Genomic DNA, 18,325 nt, shown 5'->3' with positions numbered 1-18,325 from the left:
ATCAGAAGTACTAAATCAATCAATCGTCTGTATTTCCTTTCATTTGTCGCCAGTCTGCTGTTTCAGTTGTTGCTCTTTAAAAAATGTCTATGGCATGAACCTTTTCTTTAGGCGAAAATGTTTCATTTTTTAATGAGTCTTTAAACTTTAAGCAGAGCAAACTGCCGACTGGTCCTCTTATTTATACGAGTACCTTTGATTGGATATTCCAAAGAGAGTGAGTCTGTTGTCAAACCAGAATCCCAATGTAAGCAAGCCCAAAAAGATGTTTTCTCAACGGATGTCTCCAATAGTGAGATTTGATATTCTCAAATGTTAATGTGGTACTTAAGAATACATTTGAAAACCCTCAATGTTTTAATTTGGTTGTGGTAGATAAGACACTGAAAATAGAGTTCAAGAAGCAGACCAAATGGTTTGTTTTTACATTCATTTCAAATCTTCTTTATCTTACTGTAAAATCTTCAGAAATGACAGATCGACTCTCTCCCAGATTTGCATTCACCCCTGAAAACAAAGTGTTTGATGTTAATCTCTATGGTTTCCACAGGCACTCATTCTGTCAGCCAGCTGTATTGAAGGCCAGTGTGTCCCTTTCATGTATCCAGCCCTATGACACATCCTGAGTCAGCTCAACAGCAGCAAACTCTCAACATAGTGGTGTGAAACACGTGCAGCATCAGCTAACAAGACTCAGCAGTGTAGCCCCAGGGACGCTGTCAGGGTCAAGCAGCTGTTTGGCCTTCTGGCTGCTGATAAGTTTGTCCTATTTCACCTTAACACATGCCCGAGCTGATGATGTAGCCAATGACAGGCTCTCAGTTACACTTTCTCAACTTTATGGAGGAAGAAAAATGTAATTATTTCCACAACTTGTCATCTCATTTTAACATGTACAAGAAGGACTGTATAGAATAGGATAGGGACACTTGTAATCTTTCATTGTCATTTATTGATGTATCATTTAAATGCAAGTTAAACTATATTTGTAAGGAAGTACAATCGGATCAACTGGATGGAATCTTGCCAAACGCCACACACAAGGCTGAAATCATCAAATAAGGTGGTTTAACACTGAGTGCTCTAAGGTATTTACATGTTGTACTGCCAAGATCTGCTCCGTCCTTGAACCACAGGTGCTGTGGACTCTGTGTCCCTGCAAGAACTTTTCTCAATTCATCACCTCCAAAAGATTAAAGAAGAGGGACATACTGTATCGCCCTGATTTACAGTAGACTCAAGTTTAAAATGCCAACGATGGAATCCGGAAACAGACTTTTCCATGCATACATCCATGTACGTACTTCCACGACTGTTTTATTAACACATATTAGTATCTTTACCATCAAGGGTTCTGTGTAAGCCAATACAGATTATCTACTCCCATGCAAATTATATAATAAAAAAGTCAGGCATACAAAAGAAAGTTTACTTCTCACACAGTTTTGTACTATTCATTCGTTTTAGGGTGGCACTATGAGAAGCAAAGATGATGCAGACAATGTTTTTTTTTATATAAATAAATGGAAAACAATGTCAACATTATTTTACTAAACTCAAGAAGAAAAAACAAGTTTCAATGGTCCTTGCTTTGCAGAGCCAAGTATAGAAATCGCGCTGGCACCAAGCATAACGGCAGCGTCCCATTTTGCCGGCCAGCAGACTGATGTAAAAGCAGAACTTTGGCAGGTTTTCCTCGTGGTCCGACTTTAAACCCTAAAGATGCTCAAAGTCCAGCTAAGAAAGAGTTTGTAAACAGTTCACCCTCCTCCTAACGAGGGTTTGAGCTGCATGTTGCTCCGTCACTTCAACAAGTGTCTCAGCTGGTCCTGCAGGTTTTTAGAGTGCTCCACACTGCAGGAGAGAGAAGCAAGAGAACACACGAGAGTGAGAGCACGTCAGGAGTTTGTGTTGTGGCTTTCTGCTCAGACGATGATGTTTCTGTGAAATGTTAAACAGAGTGTCATGTTTAGACTTACTTCTTCTGGATGGCCTCCTGCCTTTGTGACAGACAGACAGACAGACACAGGGAGATAATCTGTTAATATGTTCATCTAGTTTTCAGATCTTTGTAAACAGCTGATTGATACTCACTGGTATTGTAAATGTGTGGTGATTATAGACATTTTCCTCAGGCTCTGGGAGAAGAAATGACAACACAAAATCAAGAGCAGCTCTCACAAGCTCGTGGAGCTCTTTCTTAATAAACACGTGTTGTCTCTGAGGCAACAGCTTGTGGTTCTGTTGTCATGGTGATCATGTTGACTGACTGTGTGTGGACACTTACGTCTTCAGAGTGCAGAATGGCGTCTTCCTGAATCACCATGTTTCTTGCAGCTTGACCAAGAAGCTGGAAGGGAGACATTTTGAGTAATACAGCATAAATGATTAAAAACATGTTTATTTCATGACCAGAGAATTCAACTAAGTCCAGATTTCCCAAGCAGCCACTTCCATGTTTTGGAAAACATGAATTAAAAGTAATGCTTTAAAAGTAATGCTGTTATATTTGATACCGTGCAGCATATGTGACGTCACTGTGCGTTAGCTAGCAGCTGCTATCGTTTAGTTCATTTCAAACACTCGCGTGGTTTTACCTCCTGACTACGGGATCCCTTCAACACTTGGCGTGTCATTGCGATCACATCCCCGCTACAGGAGCCCACCTTGTCGGATAACAAACCTTTAACCGACTGGCCGAACCGTGGTTGGGTCTCAGTTGAAGCCATCTTCTGTTGTGTTTTGGCTGGCTATGGTTCCCGTGCAGGACCAAAATACACAAAAACGCGTTTACTTAAAACGCGTGTAGGCTGCTTTAAGATGCAAAACTTGGAAAAAGTTAGCGCTCGAATTGTTTCCTCACATCATTTAAATAATATCTCAAGGTCAGCTTAAAGTAGATGTTTGTTATATATAAATCATATAACAAAAAGAAGTAGCCTGCATCAAATGAACTGAACAGAATGGCGTTACCAGAAAAATGTATTAAGACAATTTCCTTTTACAGTACAAAATAAAATAACAAATGACCTATGCTACTTTATGACAGCGAGCCTAAATGTCACAAATTCATTTAATAAAATAAAATAAAACAAAAGTTATCAGTTCATAGAAACCCAAAAGTGAAATGTTTAGCTTTCAGAACTCACTTATGCAACATTCATTCTTTAATCCATTTGTATTCAGGTAATTATCCTTTGTATTTTATATGCTTTTCTGCATGGAGATATTTTGAACTGAGTTATATTTTGTTGGTTGGGTTTGGTGATTAAAGCATGTCCTCTTGTTTGAGATTTGTTTACAAAATGTTCTTCGCTGCAGCTATGACATGATATGATAGACATGTAGCCAAGTTGAAAATGTCATCTCACAGTGTCTTTAATTCTCGAGAAAAGTACAAACCTAAAACTGTGCTTTGAAGCTTGTGTGAGAAACTTTTGTTAAGTGCCAATTTAGGCAACCCCTGTGAACAAAATGATAGTCGTACACGGTGTGTCCTTTACATGTGTAAGCAGGAAAAATCTCATCCTACTCTTTTTGAAGTCAAATTAATAACTGGTGACAATGTTAAAGGAAAAAGGCTGTTTCTGTGCTGTGAATCACTACATCTGGCATGTACCCTGTGGCACCAGTTTAAGGAGGTAATACTAACCATATAAATAATCAATCTAGTCTCCGATGGTCTTACAGTATGTGTTACTATAGGTTACAAAGAGACTGTTTTATGACCACTAAACACCCCTTACAGGAGCTTTAATACAGTAAAATACATAGATACTTTTCCATACTGGTTACATTCTGACAGCGGTCGTGTATGAATGTTTCATCATGGTGTTTGTTGGGATTCAATGAATCAAGTGTCTTCTTATCTTGTTGAAACTGGCTCAGCCTTACACAGTCAAGGATTTGGCATTGAAGGAGCTAAATAAAAGCATGGCCCTGCTGCTGCTCAGAAACCTGCTGCACTCCTTTTGTAATGCTTTGCGTCCACTGAGCCAGACCCCTCAGACAGGGCCCTCAGCTGCAGATATGGCTGTGTTTCTGTTACTGTGTGTGTTTTTTGCTGTGGGTCTGGCTTTGCTGGCACTGCAGTTGAAGCTTAGGATGTCTGTGCACGGCCCCCAGGAACCCCCTCGCCTTCCATCACTCCCATTGATCGGCAGTCTTCTGAGTTTGCGGAGCCCACATCCTCCTCACCTGCTTTTCAAAGAGCTACAACGGAAATATGGACAGACCTACTCTCTGATGATGGGCTCCCATTGTGTCATCATCGTCAACCACCACACACACGCCAAAGAAGTGTTGATGAAGAAAGGAAAGATATTTGCAGGAAGACCCAGAACCGTGGGTATACCTCTTATTCATTGTCTCTTTTTTTATTAGCATCATCAGTCTTTGAAATGTGTTCCCTCTCCAACCTTGTCCCGCATGATGAAGGTAACAACAGATGTTCTGACCAGAGATGGCAAGGACATTGCATTTGGAGATTACAGTACTACCTGGAGATTCCACAGGAAAATAGTACATGGAGCTCTGTGCATGTTTGGAGAGGGCTCTGCCGCCATCGAAAAGATAAGTGAGTATAGTTTACACTCCTCCAATATGTTTCCTCTGACATCATAAGATGGTAATTGTAAATGCTTTTTTGTTTGCGGCCCTGACACACGCTTAATCGAGACTGTTTTGACAAACACACTGAAGCATAAATGATGAATATTGGAAGTTCTGTTCTGGTTCAGCCATAACAACAAAAAAACAGACACTCTATCTTACATCTGAGATACATCCCCAAAGCTAATACATTTAGCTTTTTTGTATCCCTGGAATTCATAATACAAACACAGCCTGAGGAATAAATGTGTTTCTGTCAAAGAATTTTAAAAAACAATAACCCGAAGAGCTCCCTACAAAGAGTTTTCCTTTAAACCTTAAAATCTTCCAGATGTAAACTGTTAATGTTTGATTACCAAGCCTTTAACATTTGGCAGTGTTTGCTTTTTTCAAAATATGGATAGACCATAAAGTTATTTCACTACTGTGTTCAGTCCTTCAGGAAGGTCAGATGGATTTTTATAAATGTGCACAACTGAAGCATCTGCAGCTATTCAACAGAAACAATCGAAATTCATGTTGGGGTTTCAACAAATGAGTGATTGTACTATTCATTATTGTGCTTATTAGTTTTTCAATACATCATTCTTGATACTTGATTCATAAGATTTCAGTAAAAGGGAGCCGGCCCTTCACAGCACATCACAATGAGATATTAAAAGAGCTTCTTTTGCCTCCAGAGTAACCTGGAGTAACTTCCTGACAATCTATGATGTAGGTTGGTATATGTGTCAAATAATTAACAGTATGTGTGTTCATGATAATGAAGGATCAAGTCATTATTGTATGTGTACAACATTGAAGAAATACAGCCCAGAGAAATAAGATGTGTCAGGCTTTAAAACAGGCAAAATAAACAGTTTAAATAAGTGAATAGTTAAGTAAGATTTTCAGAGGCTACGTTTTAAAAGTATGTGTATAAGTTAAGATTGTCTGTCTCCCTTGTCCTGTTCAGTCACTGCAGAGGCTCAGTCTCTGTGTGCAATCCTGTCTGAGGCAGCAGCAGCTAGACTGGCCCTGGATCTGTCTCCTGAGCTGACAAGGGCCGTCACCAATGTCATCTGTGCTCTCTGCTTTAACTCGTCCTACCGCCGAGGAGACCCAGAGTTTGAGGCCATGCTGAGCTACAGCCAGGGCATCGTGGATACAGTAGCAAAGGACAGTCTGGTGGACATCTTCCCCTGGTTACAGGTAGGCCAGATGAATCCATATGTGTGCATATACAACACTGTTTTCACAAACATCAAATCGTGACGCCTCTCTGTTTTGTACAGATTTTTCCCAATGCTGATCTGCATCTTCTCAAGAAATGTGTTGCCATCAGAGACCAACTTCTACAGAAGCAATATGATAAACACAAGGTACAGCTGACATTTAGCTATTAATAGTCCTATTATGTCTCTATGAGATACAAATGTATGTATGTGCCCACGCGATTCAATTCAAATAGAAAGAAATGTTTTTTTAACCAAATTATGGGAATATATAGACCTTGCATGCCTGCGAAAAATCGCATATAAAGCCTTTAACTGGCACGTGTTTGATTGATACACATAGTGCAGTTTTTCTGTCACCTAAGTTAGACCAAAACGTTAGGTTAGTTTTGTCTTCACAATGAAATCACATTAAACTGTAGCTTTTAGGGAACTTTTGGGAGATTTCTGCAATGTTTTTTACCTGAATAGGTTCTTTGTTGATGTGCAGGTTTTGAAAAACACACACACACATCCAAAAACTTTTTGAGCTTCCAGGCAGTGGTGTAGCGGTGCCTAAAGAAGTGGTTAAACTCTCTTTTCTTATGTGGCCCATCCAGCAGAGGATAATCTGCCCCTATTATAAACAGTTACATGCAAGACTCCTTTTGAATATTTAGTTATTGCATGTGAGCCAATTAGGGGCCGAGTAGGGAGAGTCATCCCTTCACCATCCTAGGAAAACAATTGTAGCATGCAACGGATATTGTTATTCAGTCAGTGGTTTGAATCCGAGGGTATTTAGAAGCCGGTGTACCCTATGGAGACTGAAAAATATGTGGGTATACCCCGTATACCTGCGTATAGCCTGCACTGCACCACTGCTTACAAAGAAAAAGAAGGACCGAAAGGACAATGGGGTGAATGTCAACCAAACTCCAATCTTGGACATCTATCTTGCATCAAATGGCAGTATATCCATTATTTTCATTTGAAAACATGGGATATGTAACATGTGATTTTACATACAAGGACAGTATTGGTCGTCATGATGATGACATAGTCAGCCAAACTGTCTCAAAATACTAATGTTTTAGCTTTCTATGGGCTTGCAATAATGGAATAAAGATATAATGTAGTCACTGTGGAAGTCATTTAAATTTGCTCTATAGATGGTTAAATGCAAACCATTGTGACCCCCTCTCAGGTGGATTACAGTGACTCTGTGCAGAGGGACCTGATGGATGCTCTGCTGAGAGCCAAGCGCAGTGCTGAGAACAACAACACAGTAGAGCTCGGGGCAGACTCTGTGGGTCTCAGTGACGATCACCTCCTCATGACTGTGGGAGACATCTTCGGAGCCGGCGTGGAAACCACCAGCACCGTGCTCAAATGGGCCATAACTTACCTCATCCATCATCCACAGGTAAAGCTGGAGGTGGAGGAGTTGCCTTGGTTGTAAAATATTTATACTAAAATGTCAATTTAAAAGCCTGCATTGTCTGTATGGATGATTGGCTGTTTTGACAGTATCTGTCTATGTATTCATATCATTACTAAACTTTCACACCTTTGACAGTTTTCAACTTTACTTCGCTGTTTGTTGGAAGCTCAAGAAGTTTGGTTTTGGTTATGTTCAACGATGAATTCTATATTTTCCCCTATTTTTGTCATTCCAAACGTGTGCTGTAGGGAAGCCTATCTAACATTTAGCTACAGTTTCTCAATTGGCCACTAGAGGCTACTCTGACTCCATTGAGATGTATTTAAAACTGCATCGACAGATGAAAGTTATTTCCTAAATGTTTTAGTTATAGGTTTAGGAAATATGCTTCCCTCCCAGTCAGCTTGATTGGCAGTTATCTCATTAGCTTGGACTGTCTTCTATAATTGCCACATCATTTGTTTTTTAAATCCATGAAATGATGGACATACTGCATGTTTATAACTGAGATTTAAAACCGTCTCTTCTGAAACCTGTTTAGGATGTTGCATCTACAGCATCACCAGCAAGTTTCAGAGGACATGTGTTTGTTTTTTGCTTTTGTTTTTTGGGGGGTGGGGGCTTTTATTGACTTTATTTAGAGATAGGACAGTGGATAGAGTCAGACATCGGGGGGAGAAAGAGAGCGGGGGCATGCAAGAAAGGAGCCACAGGTCAGATCCAAACCCAAGCTGCTGGAGGACTATAGTGTCTGTACATGGGGCGCTCGCACTAACCACTAGGCTACTGGCACCCCGAGAGGAAGTACCATTGTGTTAATATATCTCTTATACTACAGTTTACCAGTAAGTAAGAAGAAGTTAGTTAGTTGAAGTAACTGCCTTGTCTATATCTTTAAATGTATAAACTATTTTCATATCCAAGGACTGAATAAGGGGTTCATTAAACCATTTTTTTTTTTAAATCTAATATAAAAGACAAAAAAACAACAACATGTAGCCTAAATGTATTTTTCTTATGGACATTTGTCATTGTGGTTGTGTGTGTGTGTGTGTGTGTTTAGGTTCAAAGACATATCCAGGAGGAGCTGGACAGTAAAGTGGGCGGAGACAGGTCCCCCCAGCTCAGTGACAGAGGCAGTCTGCCTTACCTGGAGGCCACCATCAGAGAGGTGTTAAGGATCCGCCCTGTGGCCCCTCTGCTTATCCCCCACATGGCCCTCAGTGACAGCAGGTACACTCAGCACTACCTTGACATTTAAGGCCATTCACTGTCGTTCATGTCTCACATGATGAAAAGAAAACAGCAATCAATACAATATACCTAGTATGAGACAAACTGGATCGTTCCTGAAGAATTTGCTGATGATCATTTCCTGCACAGAAAAATAACAAACATTAAATGTAAAGGGAAACTGTCTTATAAACTTCCTCTTGCTTTCCCTTGGGCTTTTTTGTAGCATCGGGGACTTCACAGTGAGGAAGGGAACTCGAGTCATCATCAACCTGTGGTCTTTGCATCATGATGAGAAGGAATGGAAGAACCCTGAGCTCTTTGACCCTGGTGAGAGGAAGCTTGCAATATTTCATGCTGAAAAGGTTGCACCATTGAAAGTGTCTGTTAAAAAAAGGCTAAATGTTGACTTTGACAGTTCAATGAAGTCATTTATTTACAGATCTTGTGAAAAAAAAAAAAAGTTACTGTTATCGAGGAGATAAGGGGGAAATGGTAAATAGACTTGAGCGTGTATAGCACTTTTCTAGTCTTCTGACTACTCAACGCGCTTTTTACACCACAGGTCCCACCTTCCCATTCACACACTGATGGTAGAGGCTGCAATGTAAAGTGGACATCAGTATTAACTCATCCTTTCATATACAAAATATTAAATTAAACTCCCTCAGAAACACTTTGTCATCGTCTCTAATTATGTTTCCTGTTTTTAGTTTTCTTGATGTAAACGTTCATTAAAGGCTAAATTATCTATTTTGTGCTGCAAGGTTGCAAAAGTGTTTTACAGAGAGCAGCTGCTACCTTGTTGTCAAGAAAAAAAAAACATACACACTTATTCTCCTTGTGTTTGATTCTGATTCTCTGTTTTATCCTCTGCAGGTCGGTTCTTGAACAGTGAAGGCACAGGCCTGATCATCCCGTCAGCCAGCTACCTGCCATTTGGTGCTGGGGTTAGGGTGTGTCTGGGAGAGGCTTTGGCTAAGATGGAGCTCTTTCTCTTTCTGTCCTGCATCTTACAACGCTTCACCCTCTCTGTCCCATCGGGCCAACCCCTGCCCAGTTTAGAGGGCAAGTTCGGTGTGGTCCTCCAGCCTGCCAAGTACAACGTGAACGCCACACCCAGACCAGGATGGGAGAGAATCAAGTGCCAGCCATGTTGAAATGGCCCCATGTTCCTAACAGCTTTGCAACTGAGGTTCGACTGAAGAGTGTACTGGGCTTTTTTTTCTCAGCCAAATTCACATCATGCGATATGATGGAGCATGGAGCACTGGACCAGGAATATCATAGCATCGTTTTGTGCACAGGACATTATTACCTGATATTGTATTGAAATCTCACCCAGAGCGCACGCTGCCATAAAATAGAGAAGAAAAAAACAGATATTTAGAGAGCAGCAGTGAGACATCGACATGTATACAACAGGAAAAACTGTATTATTTGAATTGTATTTATTACCATTGTTTTGTGATCAGAGCATTTTTGGATCAGAGCATTTAATTGTGTGCAAACAGGGAGTTTTGCCGAATCTAAAAAGCTGGTAATCAATGTTGTTTCACCCACAATACAAAATAAATCAAGGGGGGCTTAAATGTAACTATTCTAAAGACATGTGTATAACATGTCTTTATTCTACCCGACTGAAAGCCTCCCTTATAAAGTTTCCAACAGACTTTTTATTCTCAAATTCTTCTTATGCCTTTGTAGGCTCCTGTTAATCATCAAGCTTTTTGTGAACAAAAATCTTATTTCAATGACAATTATTTAAATTATAATCAACAGAGATTTTGTTAATGGCAACTTTGCAAAAACAATAAATAGAAAATACAGAACTATAACATGGCATCTTACTGCATTTCATTACAAAAAGAAAACTGTTCTTTGTATTAGTAGAAGTTTATTATGTCTGAACGACTTTACATTTAGCTGTTTAGTCCAGTGATTACTAACGCTTAAAGCAACATGAACTAGATTAATACAGAGATGGTTAGTTCTGCTGCAGAATGGGTTTTTTATGTGAAATTGAACTTCAGCATGACTGCTAACTCCTCAACCACTGAATCATGACAAAAGGCCATTACCAGACACTGTTTATTGTAATGGTTTGCAAAATTACAATAGTTGGATTATTAACAATGCATTTGATGAGTTCATTCTATTTATAGTTTTGTAAAATGATGGAATTTATGTAGAATGACAGTAATTGTAACTATCTATGATTAATACCCTTTTTCAATGATAAATCTTAGTGAAGTTGTGTCACTTTTCATGAAGAGCAGCTCTAAAACAAGAAAAATAAGCCTAACATCGAATATCAAAATATATAAAGATGGCTTCAAAAATGCTTACAAACCAAGATGGAGGGGAGATGAAAATTAAAAAAATAAATAAAATTAGTTACCTACACAGTGAAATTGTTCCCATAGCCTAGCTTACTACAAAGAAGGGAGCCTTTCTGCTGTTTCATTTCATTGGCGGGGAGAGTAGGAAGCTACCCACTTCAAGTGTGTGCTTGAACAAACCCGCTCCAGCCCTGAAACGCAGTTTCAAGTGTTTCTGCGCCTTCAATGAACGCCGATCACCATTCATACACCTGTTTTGTTGGGGTATGCTGATTGACACACAGAGTCCGCCCCCTGCACTTGTCCTATTATTGTAATTGGCTCGGCACTGATGTCTATGGAAATTCCCCCGCGCGACCCTTGGCTCACACCTGACCGTCGCGAGGCTGCGTGCAGGCGGACACACCGTGAACTCAGCACGGTCCCTCAGCGACAGCTGCTTCCGTTAACGGCGGCTCAAGTCCACTGTCACTCTATACTAAGTCCAGAAGAGGCGACAACATGCCGCGGTCTTTCCTGGTGAAGAAACATCAGAGCAGTAAAATACCAAACTATGGAAGACTGAGCTCAAAGGCAGAGGGTAAGACTCCACTGACCTCATCATAACATAGAGAAATATATTTGAAAAGAAGAAAAAAATGACCTTTACTGTTAAATTGGTCAGAGGGGTAAAGTAAAGAAAAGTGGTCCTTTGCCACTCACTTAGCTTGAGTAGCCGATTATTATTATTTTGATCAAATAGAAATGTGCTGGTAAGTTACTTGACTTATCTGAGGGAAGTTACTGCAGCCCTACAGCTTTGAGTTACCTTAACTTATATAGACACTTCTGTAGAATGCACATACTTTTTCTCTGTCTTCTGTCTTCTTTGAAAAATGTATACATCATTAAAAAACAATCAAAGTTTCAGAATTATTCATTTAGTTTTGATATGACTTAAAAAAAATTAGAATCAACTTTCCTTAAAGTACATGTTTGTACCTTAACTTAACTTATGTTATGTTCAATAATTCATAATCTTTTGAACTTTTTGTTCATACAAATTGAAAACAAATGTGCCTTTACCAAATGTTTGAGGTGAGAAGTTAAAGACAATGGGGGAAGAAATGTCTCATTTACATATAATGTAGATAAGAAATGTCTCAGTTCTACAACCAGATATATCCTGTTTGAATTGTGAAGAGACCTTTTTTTGTATTTTTCACTTGCAAAAGCTATATTTGTTGAAGTAATTCTCCACTTTTCATTAATAAAAGTGAATAATAAGGCTATAATTTTTCTTTATTGAGTTTCACATGTTAATCATCCCTTGCCTCTCATTGGTTCAGCTAAGGTAAAGTGAACACCACAGCCCAGGTGTTGTCTGTTTTATATAGCCCTGAGGTATATCTAGAAATATGATGTTTTTTTCAATGATTAAGTCACTATTATCTATTGAAAAAAAATCCTATATTACTGTTAGATTTATATATTTGATGTACCTTGGTAGGTTTTTTTTAGGACTTCAAATATTAAAGTATTCATAAAATGATAAGACTACATCTTTAAACCAGAACTACCTTTCAGAGCTCATAGATCTGTTTATATTCACAGTTATTGAAGGAAAATAGCATTATAAAGCAAAAGGAGTTTAGTCGGACCACAAACAAAAATGTGGTTTTGTGTTTAGCAGGTGCAAAATCCGTCCCTAAAGAGTTACAGCATTGTCCCAGGGTCCTTGAGAGACCAGAAGGGCCCCATTAAACAGCCTTAAGAGGCTATGTAGCGGCCTTCCAGGCTCCTCCTGACAAATCCCTCCTTCGACCTTTGTATTTGTTCCAATACAGCCCTTAAAGCGAGCTTGAGCCTTCCACCCTCCCCACCCCACTATATTGATGAACTTCCATTACCATCAGAATGGGACCATGAAAGGAGAGATGGTAATAAGACTGAGTTATATTCAAGTTCTAGAAAAACATACAGTGATGTAATGTGTAAAACTTGGCCGAACTGATTTACTTAGTTTGCTAGAAAGGACCGCAGATGGTGATGACCTGTACATTTTGAAAGAGTTTGTCACATTCAGAGTATTCATGTTAGTGTTTTTGTGTGTGGATGAAATCTTCTTTTCTAACCTCATACTTACATTTAAAAAAGACTTTAAATTTAGGATGTTGTGAGAAATGATTGGGGCTTTGTGTCCTCCAAACTTGCTTTTAAATCTGATGTTTTCATCTCAAGGTGTCTTCCATCTGACTGAGAATCGCCATAAAAGCAAATAAGGATTCTTACATTTTTCAAAAAGGACATAGACCTCATCACTTACATTAACAATGTGAGAAGAAATGTCATAAATTGTTGCTGTTTTTTTGAGAATTGATGTGTGGATGCTTTGACAAAGGAAGGTGGTCTTTCTGATGTTTTGACACACCAGACACATGTGGTGTGTATTTGTCTTGTCTAATATATCCATGTGAATTTAAAATACAAAGTCTCGATCATGCAAAGGAAAATGTTTAAACCCAACAGAGAATAATAATCAGTACAATAATGAACATATAACCTCCTCTCTGCGTTATTTATTGAATTACAGCTTGTTGTGTCCGGCCCGCAGTTTTTAATGCTTTGGTTCACTTCCAGACATAAAATAGCAACCATCTACTACTGCAAAAGTTAGTACAAAGTAAAGGCTGTATGAAACAATAGACACTACATGCTCAGAAGCAAACAGCAAAAATACAAAGTAAGAGAACTTCAGTGATCACAGTGGCACATGAGGTAGTTTAAGAGAATGATCTTTCCTCACTAGACCGAAAACAGAGCCAAAAGGGGAGAGACTATTGGACCAGCCTTCATCAGGTTTCCACATACCCAATCCCGTGTGACACATTATGATGCTAGATGTGTAAATAAGAAACTGTTCTGATGAAAACATGTTGATGTGTTTTTTTGTTATCATAGGGGCCACCCGAGACACACACAAAGACCCCCCACAGCACAAGTACATCCCTGCACAGCATTATTATCCAGCCATGAGCCCTTGCCCACAGCAGATATCCCAGTCTCTCTCCTCCTCTCCTCTTCCTCTAAGAAAAGAACGATTGCATCCTCCATCCTCGTCAAACACCTTCCCCCTCTCACTTTTAGGATACTCTTCAGAGGCTAATAGGAGAAGCCCAACAGAAGCCTGTGAATCAGCCGTTGAACCCTGTTCCAAAGTGAACCTGGAAATCCAGCATGTCACAGGAGACTACAGGAGGAGAGAGAGCATCCTCCCTTCGTCCCTCCCTCTTCTGGCCCTATTTCCAGTTGTCCTTCCCGGCAGCAGCAGCAGCCAGGAGAACTTTGAGTGTTTGGACTGTCATGAAGGGCACTTGAGCTATTCGGGCCTGGCCAAACACAAGCAGCTTCAGTGTGATTGGAGCAGTAAGAAGTCCTTCAGCTGTAAATATTGTGAGAAGGAGTACGTCAGCCTCGGAGCACTCAAAATGCACATCAGGACACACACACTGCCCTGTGTGTGTAAACTCTGTGGCAAGGCATTCTCCAGACCCTGGCTGCTTCAGGGACATATACGAACACACACAGGCAAGTAAAGCACACATTTAACATCTTGTCATTGAACAACACATTTGATATGAACAGTGTGAGCTCAAAACAATACAGTTTAGGACAACCTGCATGTAGACAATCAAAGATTGCCTTTAGACAATCGCCTTTGCAGTCACAACAACCAAATAACAACAACACAACCAAACAAAAGGACAAAACTAAACATACAGCACCAGGCAAATGGCACAGAGGACAACAACAACCAGAATGTTTCCAGACGACTTAAATGTGAAGGGAATAAATGTGGGAGCCTGCACGCTAACTGTTGCCTTAGTTTGTGACCGGTGAAGTTATTGAAGCCACCTTTCCGTTAGTTGTTTCAGGTTATTTGAGAAGGCAGCCTGATGAGCAGAAAGGCTAAGGACTGGTAAAAAACCATATCTCTGCTAGCTTAATCAGTGGTTGTTTGTACCTCTTGCTATCTGTTTGTCATGTGTTCCTGTGTTGTCTCTTTTTGTTATGTTGTGGTACTTGGTAAAAATGTAAACCTTAAGCAGCAGGTTTTCTTCATTCCTGTTATGTGTTGACAAATTGGCACAGGTCTTTTCTAAGTTTGCGTCTTTTTTGTCTTTTCATAAATTGTAGTTAACTGCTATCCCTTTTCATCTGTACTTATTTCTGTGCTTTGGCTCATACAACACCGCCTGATTTGCGAGTCCCATTTTAAAGCCTCTTGTTTGACATTTTTACCATTTTTATGTTGATTAGGGAAATACAAGTGTCCATATGTGGATATGCATTAATACATCTCTGTCATGGTGGACAGGTAGTAATAGTGCCTTGTCTATCACAGGTACTTGTCGTTAAGAATACTGTTCTTTGTGCGGTGGTTGTGGCTCAGACGTTGTCACTGTTACGTCAGCAGCCTGTGAATGAGTATGAATGGATAAGTTAATACTGATGGACACTTTACATAGCAGCCTCTGCCATCAGTGTGACTGTGTGTGAATAGGTGTGACCTGCGGTGGAAAAAGCACTTTGAGAAGTCAGAAAAGAACTCTACAAGACAAGAAAAGAATTATTCAAGCTCAAGTCCATTTACCTTTTTTTTTGTTGATTTGACTCTAAAAGGGACTTTTAGATGTATTGAAGAGTACTTGAAACTATCTATTGACACCATAAAGTCACTAAGAAAAGGTTTACTAAGATGATAAGTCATTTACAAATCTGGCTTTATAAATTCAGACTTAACCAGTGGAGTCCCCCCCTACTGACCAGTGGAAGAAATGCAGGTTTAAGCATCATCTGCATTGTCTACATTATTTTCTTATATACAGTAAATTAAGGCTTATCATATCTTATTTAAGGGTTTCCTCACTGTATTTGACAGCAAGCATAAGTATGTATAAGTTGTAAGTTGATAATTTATGTTGAGTATTACTCATTCCATGCAAAAAGTAAACAGGAACTTATAACGCCTGACATTAAACTGACAAGACATCTGTGTGTTCTTTCTGCAGGAGAGAAACCATTCTCATGCTTCCACTGCAGCCGAGCTTTTGCTGACCGATCCAACCTGCGAGCTCATCTCCAAACCCACTCTGAAGTGAAAAAGTACCAGTGTACCAGCTGCTTTAAGACCTTCTCCAGGATCTCACTGTTAGCCAAGCACAAAGAGGCGGGCTGCTCACTGTCCTGACATCCTGTGAACTTCAGCCTGGCCGGAAAATGTCTTCAGATGAGTCTCTCTTTTGGTATATTTTGGTATATTGGTGTATTTTGGTACCGTCTCAAAAGATCACTAAAATATTTCGTAACTTGGTATGTGGTTGGCTTATCCCCATGCCTGATTAATGGAACAGCTAGTTCATGGGATGACATATGAAAGCGATTTCACAAAGGCACTTGAAATTGTAGCCATGGAATCGTAAGAAGTCTGTTAAAACACACAATTCATTACATTCATAATACATTCCCACTGAGCTAAAGCTACTGTATACATAAAGTAGACTACTCACCAGTAAACAACGGAAAGGCATACTTTTTTTTCGTTCAAAATTTTAATCAGCTTGATTAACTGTTGAGCAGAAATGCTAACTAAATGATGGTACAAGCTTCCTATCTGTGATGTTTACATAACTTTTCACTGAGAATATATGAGTTTTGGACAGTTAAATGAGCAATATATTTGGTCATGTTGCCTTGAGCTCTCTAAGAGATTATAGAAAAATGTGATCTTTTGTACATTAGATTCTGGTTGGAACTAGTAGTGCAGTAGTTAGTGCAGCTGTCATACAGTAAGGAGGTGCCCAGTTTGAACCCTGGCTGGATCACACTTATAACACAAGTCTCATAAAAGTCCCTCATTTTGTCTCTGTATTGCTACAAAGGGACCCTTGGGAGAAATAAATCAGACAAATGATCACTGAATGAGTCAAAAATGAGATGTTCAATGTAGTCTCACAAGATCAGGATGAGCAACAAATAAGCCAAAGATTGCATCTTATGGGCTCAATGTTTATTTCTTAGGTAGTTTGCTGCTTCCTGTTTGGTTCTGGAGCCAGCACATAGTCCGGTTGTTGATAATGTTTACATCTTTGTTTGAGCCAAACTTAGAGTTTCAATAATGTTTTACATGTTTGAATTTATTGGAACATCAAGTCAAGAAAAGTAGTTTTCTGACCTCCTGACATCAGACAACGGAGATGACTGGAGCACATCTCATACTGAGCAGAAGGCATTTTACTCCCACATTATAACATTTCCCTGACAGTGTCATCCCTTGAAACATTTCTTAGTAGTATATGTGTATTTAATGTTTACAATGTTGCACAAAACTACAGCTGAGTCAACAACAATCACAGAAATCCATGCCTACAGTTTATAGCACTAACCAATGAAATGACAAATATGTAAAGCCTCAACAAAGCAAATTCTAGTGGACATATTTAGAAAAGCACACCCACAAAAGAAACCCACAGAAAGATTAACATTATCTCACTAGAGAGAGTGAAAAAGACACTTGATACTCACATGTGACATACAAAATGAATAAAGGTCATCCAAAGATAAAATGTGTTTCATTTATGTCAAAGGGCCAAACAAGTTACATCTATTCAAAAGACTTCAGGCATTTCATAGGCAGGTTTGTTATATTAAGACAGCATTGCATAACATTGAGACAATTACTTAGATGTATCGGTTTTGTTTGTAGCTTACATAAAATAGTTTTTTTGTTTGAAATCATCTTTAATTGTGTGAGTTAAATAACGTCATGCTTTGATAAAAGCTAGATTGTTTTGTTATTTTGTATTAAAAATGCTCTTGCTATAAAACTGCTCTTTTATTTTACTTGTTTCATTGTGTAACAGTGTGATGATATGAAGAAACAAATGAAAATCTTTGTGTTTCACCGGACAGAGAGGATGTCATCTTTGACATAGAAATCCAAAATGTATTTCACTGTAAACAAAGGTTACCTTACATGAATTCTCACAACCCTCCATATTTGTGTCTAAGTTAGAATGGACAGGCAGAGTTAGTGAAAAGTATTAGGTTTCTAGAAACCAGCATCACAGACGTTGACATCACAAGTTTACAATCAAATGAATAAACCTTAAAGACAACATGAGGGCAATTTAAATATTACAGAGGGGAAGCATTTTGACAGGAAACATGGCAAATGGGCTTGAGCTTGTATAGCGCATTTTTCTGCGTAAACTAGCATGGAATATGCTGGACTGGTGATTAAAACTCCAAAGTTAATCACTGTAAACCCTTTAATAAGCATCAGTGAGGAGGCCTAGAGGATACTTAAAGACCAGCTTCAGCAACAGCCTGTTTACCCTGCAGTCTTTTGTTCTGGTGATCACAGACAGGTGATAACTCATTCTGGAGTAAATGCAGTATTTTTTCAATAGACTCGTGACAAGATGCTCAGAAAGATTTACTCGTCAGAAGGTGGCCCCATG

At 39.2% G+C, this 18,325-nt stretch overlaps 3 protein-coding genes across 3 annotated transcripts; 2 read left to right on the top strand and 1 right to left on the bottom strand.

The window, feature by feature from the left end:
- Nucleotides 1–929: 929 nt before the first annotated feature.
- On the bottom strand, nucleotides 930–2,779 carry borcs7 (BLOC-1 related complex subunit 7). Its single transcript, XM_020638258.3, has 5 exons — nucleotides 2,598–2,779; nucleotides 2,288–2,350; nucleotides 2,095–2,138; nucleotides 1,980–2,000; nucleotides 930–1,854 (listed from the first exon to the last, which is right to left on the bottom strand). The coding sequence occupies exons 1-5, from the start codon at nucleotides 2,727–2,729 to the stop codon at nucleotides 1,803–1,805; spliced, it is 312 nt and encodes a 103-aa protein (XP_020493914.1). The 5' UTR covers nucleotides 2,730–2,779; the 3' UTR covers nucleotides 930–1,802.
- On the top strand, nucleotides 2,743–10,146 carry cyp17a1 (cytochrome P450, family 17, subfamily A, polypeptide 1). The gene is made up of 8 exons (XM_029278112.2): nucleotides 2,743–4,344; nucleotides 4,438–4,576; nucleotides 5,567–5,802; nucleotides 5,886–5,972; nucleotides 7,012–7,230; nucleotides 8,312–8,481; nucleotides 8,708–8,811; nucleotides 9,361–10,146. Exons 1-8 carry the CDS (start codon nucleotides 3,934–3,936, stop codon nucleotides 9,639–9,641), a joined length of 1,647 nt encoding a protein of 548 aa, XP_029133945.2. The 5' UTR covers nucleotides 2,743–3,933; the 3' UTR covers nucleotides 9,642–10,146.
- Nucleotides 10,147–10,281: 135 nt separating this feature from the next.
- LOC109987221 (zinc finger protein SNAI2-like) lies at nucleotides 10,282–17,684 on the top strand. The gene is made up of 3 exons (XM_020638240.3): nucleotides 10,282–11,403; nucleotides 13,764–14,390; nucleotides 15,875–17,684. The coding sequence occupies exons 1-3, from the start codon at nucleotides 11,325–11,327 to the stop codon at nucleotides 16,051–16,053; spliced, it is 885 nt and encodes a 294-aa protein (XP_020493896.1). The 5' UTR covers nucleotides 10,282–11,324; the 3' UTR covers nucleotides 16,054–17,684.
- Nucleotides 17,685–18,325: the final 641 nt, after the last annotated feature.

This window comes from Labrus bergylta, chromosome 10 (assembly GCF_963930695.1).
Source record: "Labrus bergylta chromosome 10, fLabBer1.1, whole genome shotgun sequence".
NCBI classification, from domain to species: domain Eukaryota; kingdom Metazoa; phylum Chordata; class Actinopteri; order Labriformes; family Labridae; genus Labrus; species Labrus bergylta.
This window is presented reverse-complemented; position numbering and strand designations above follow the sequence as displayed.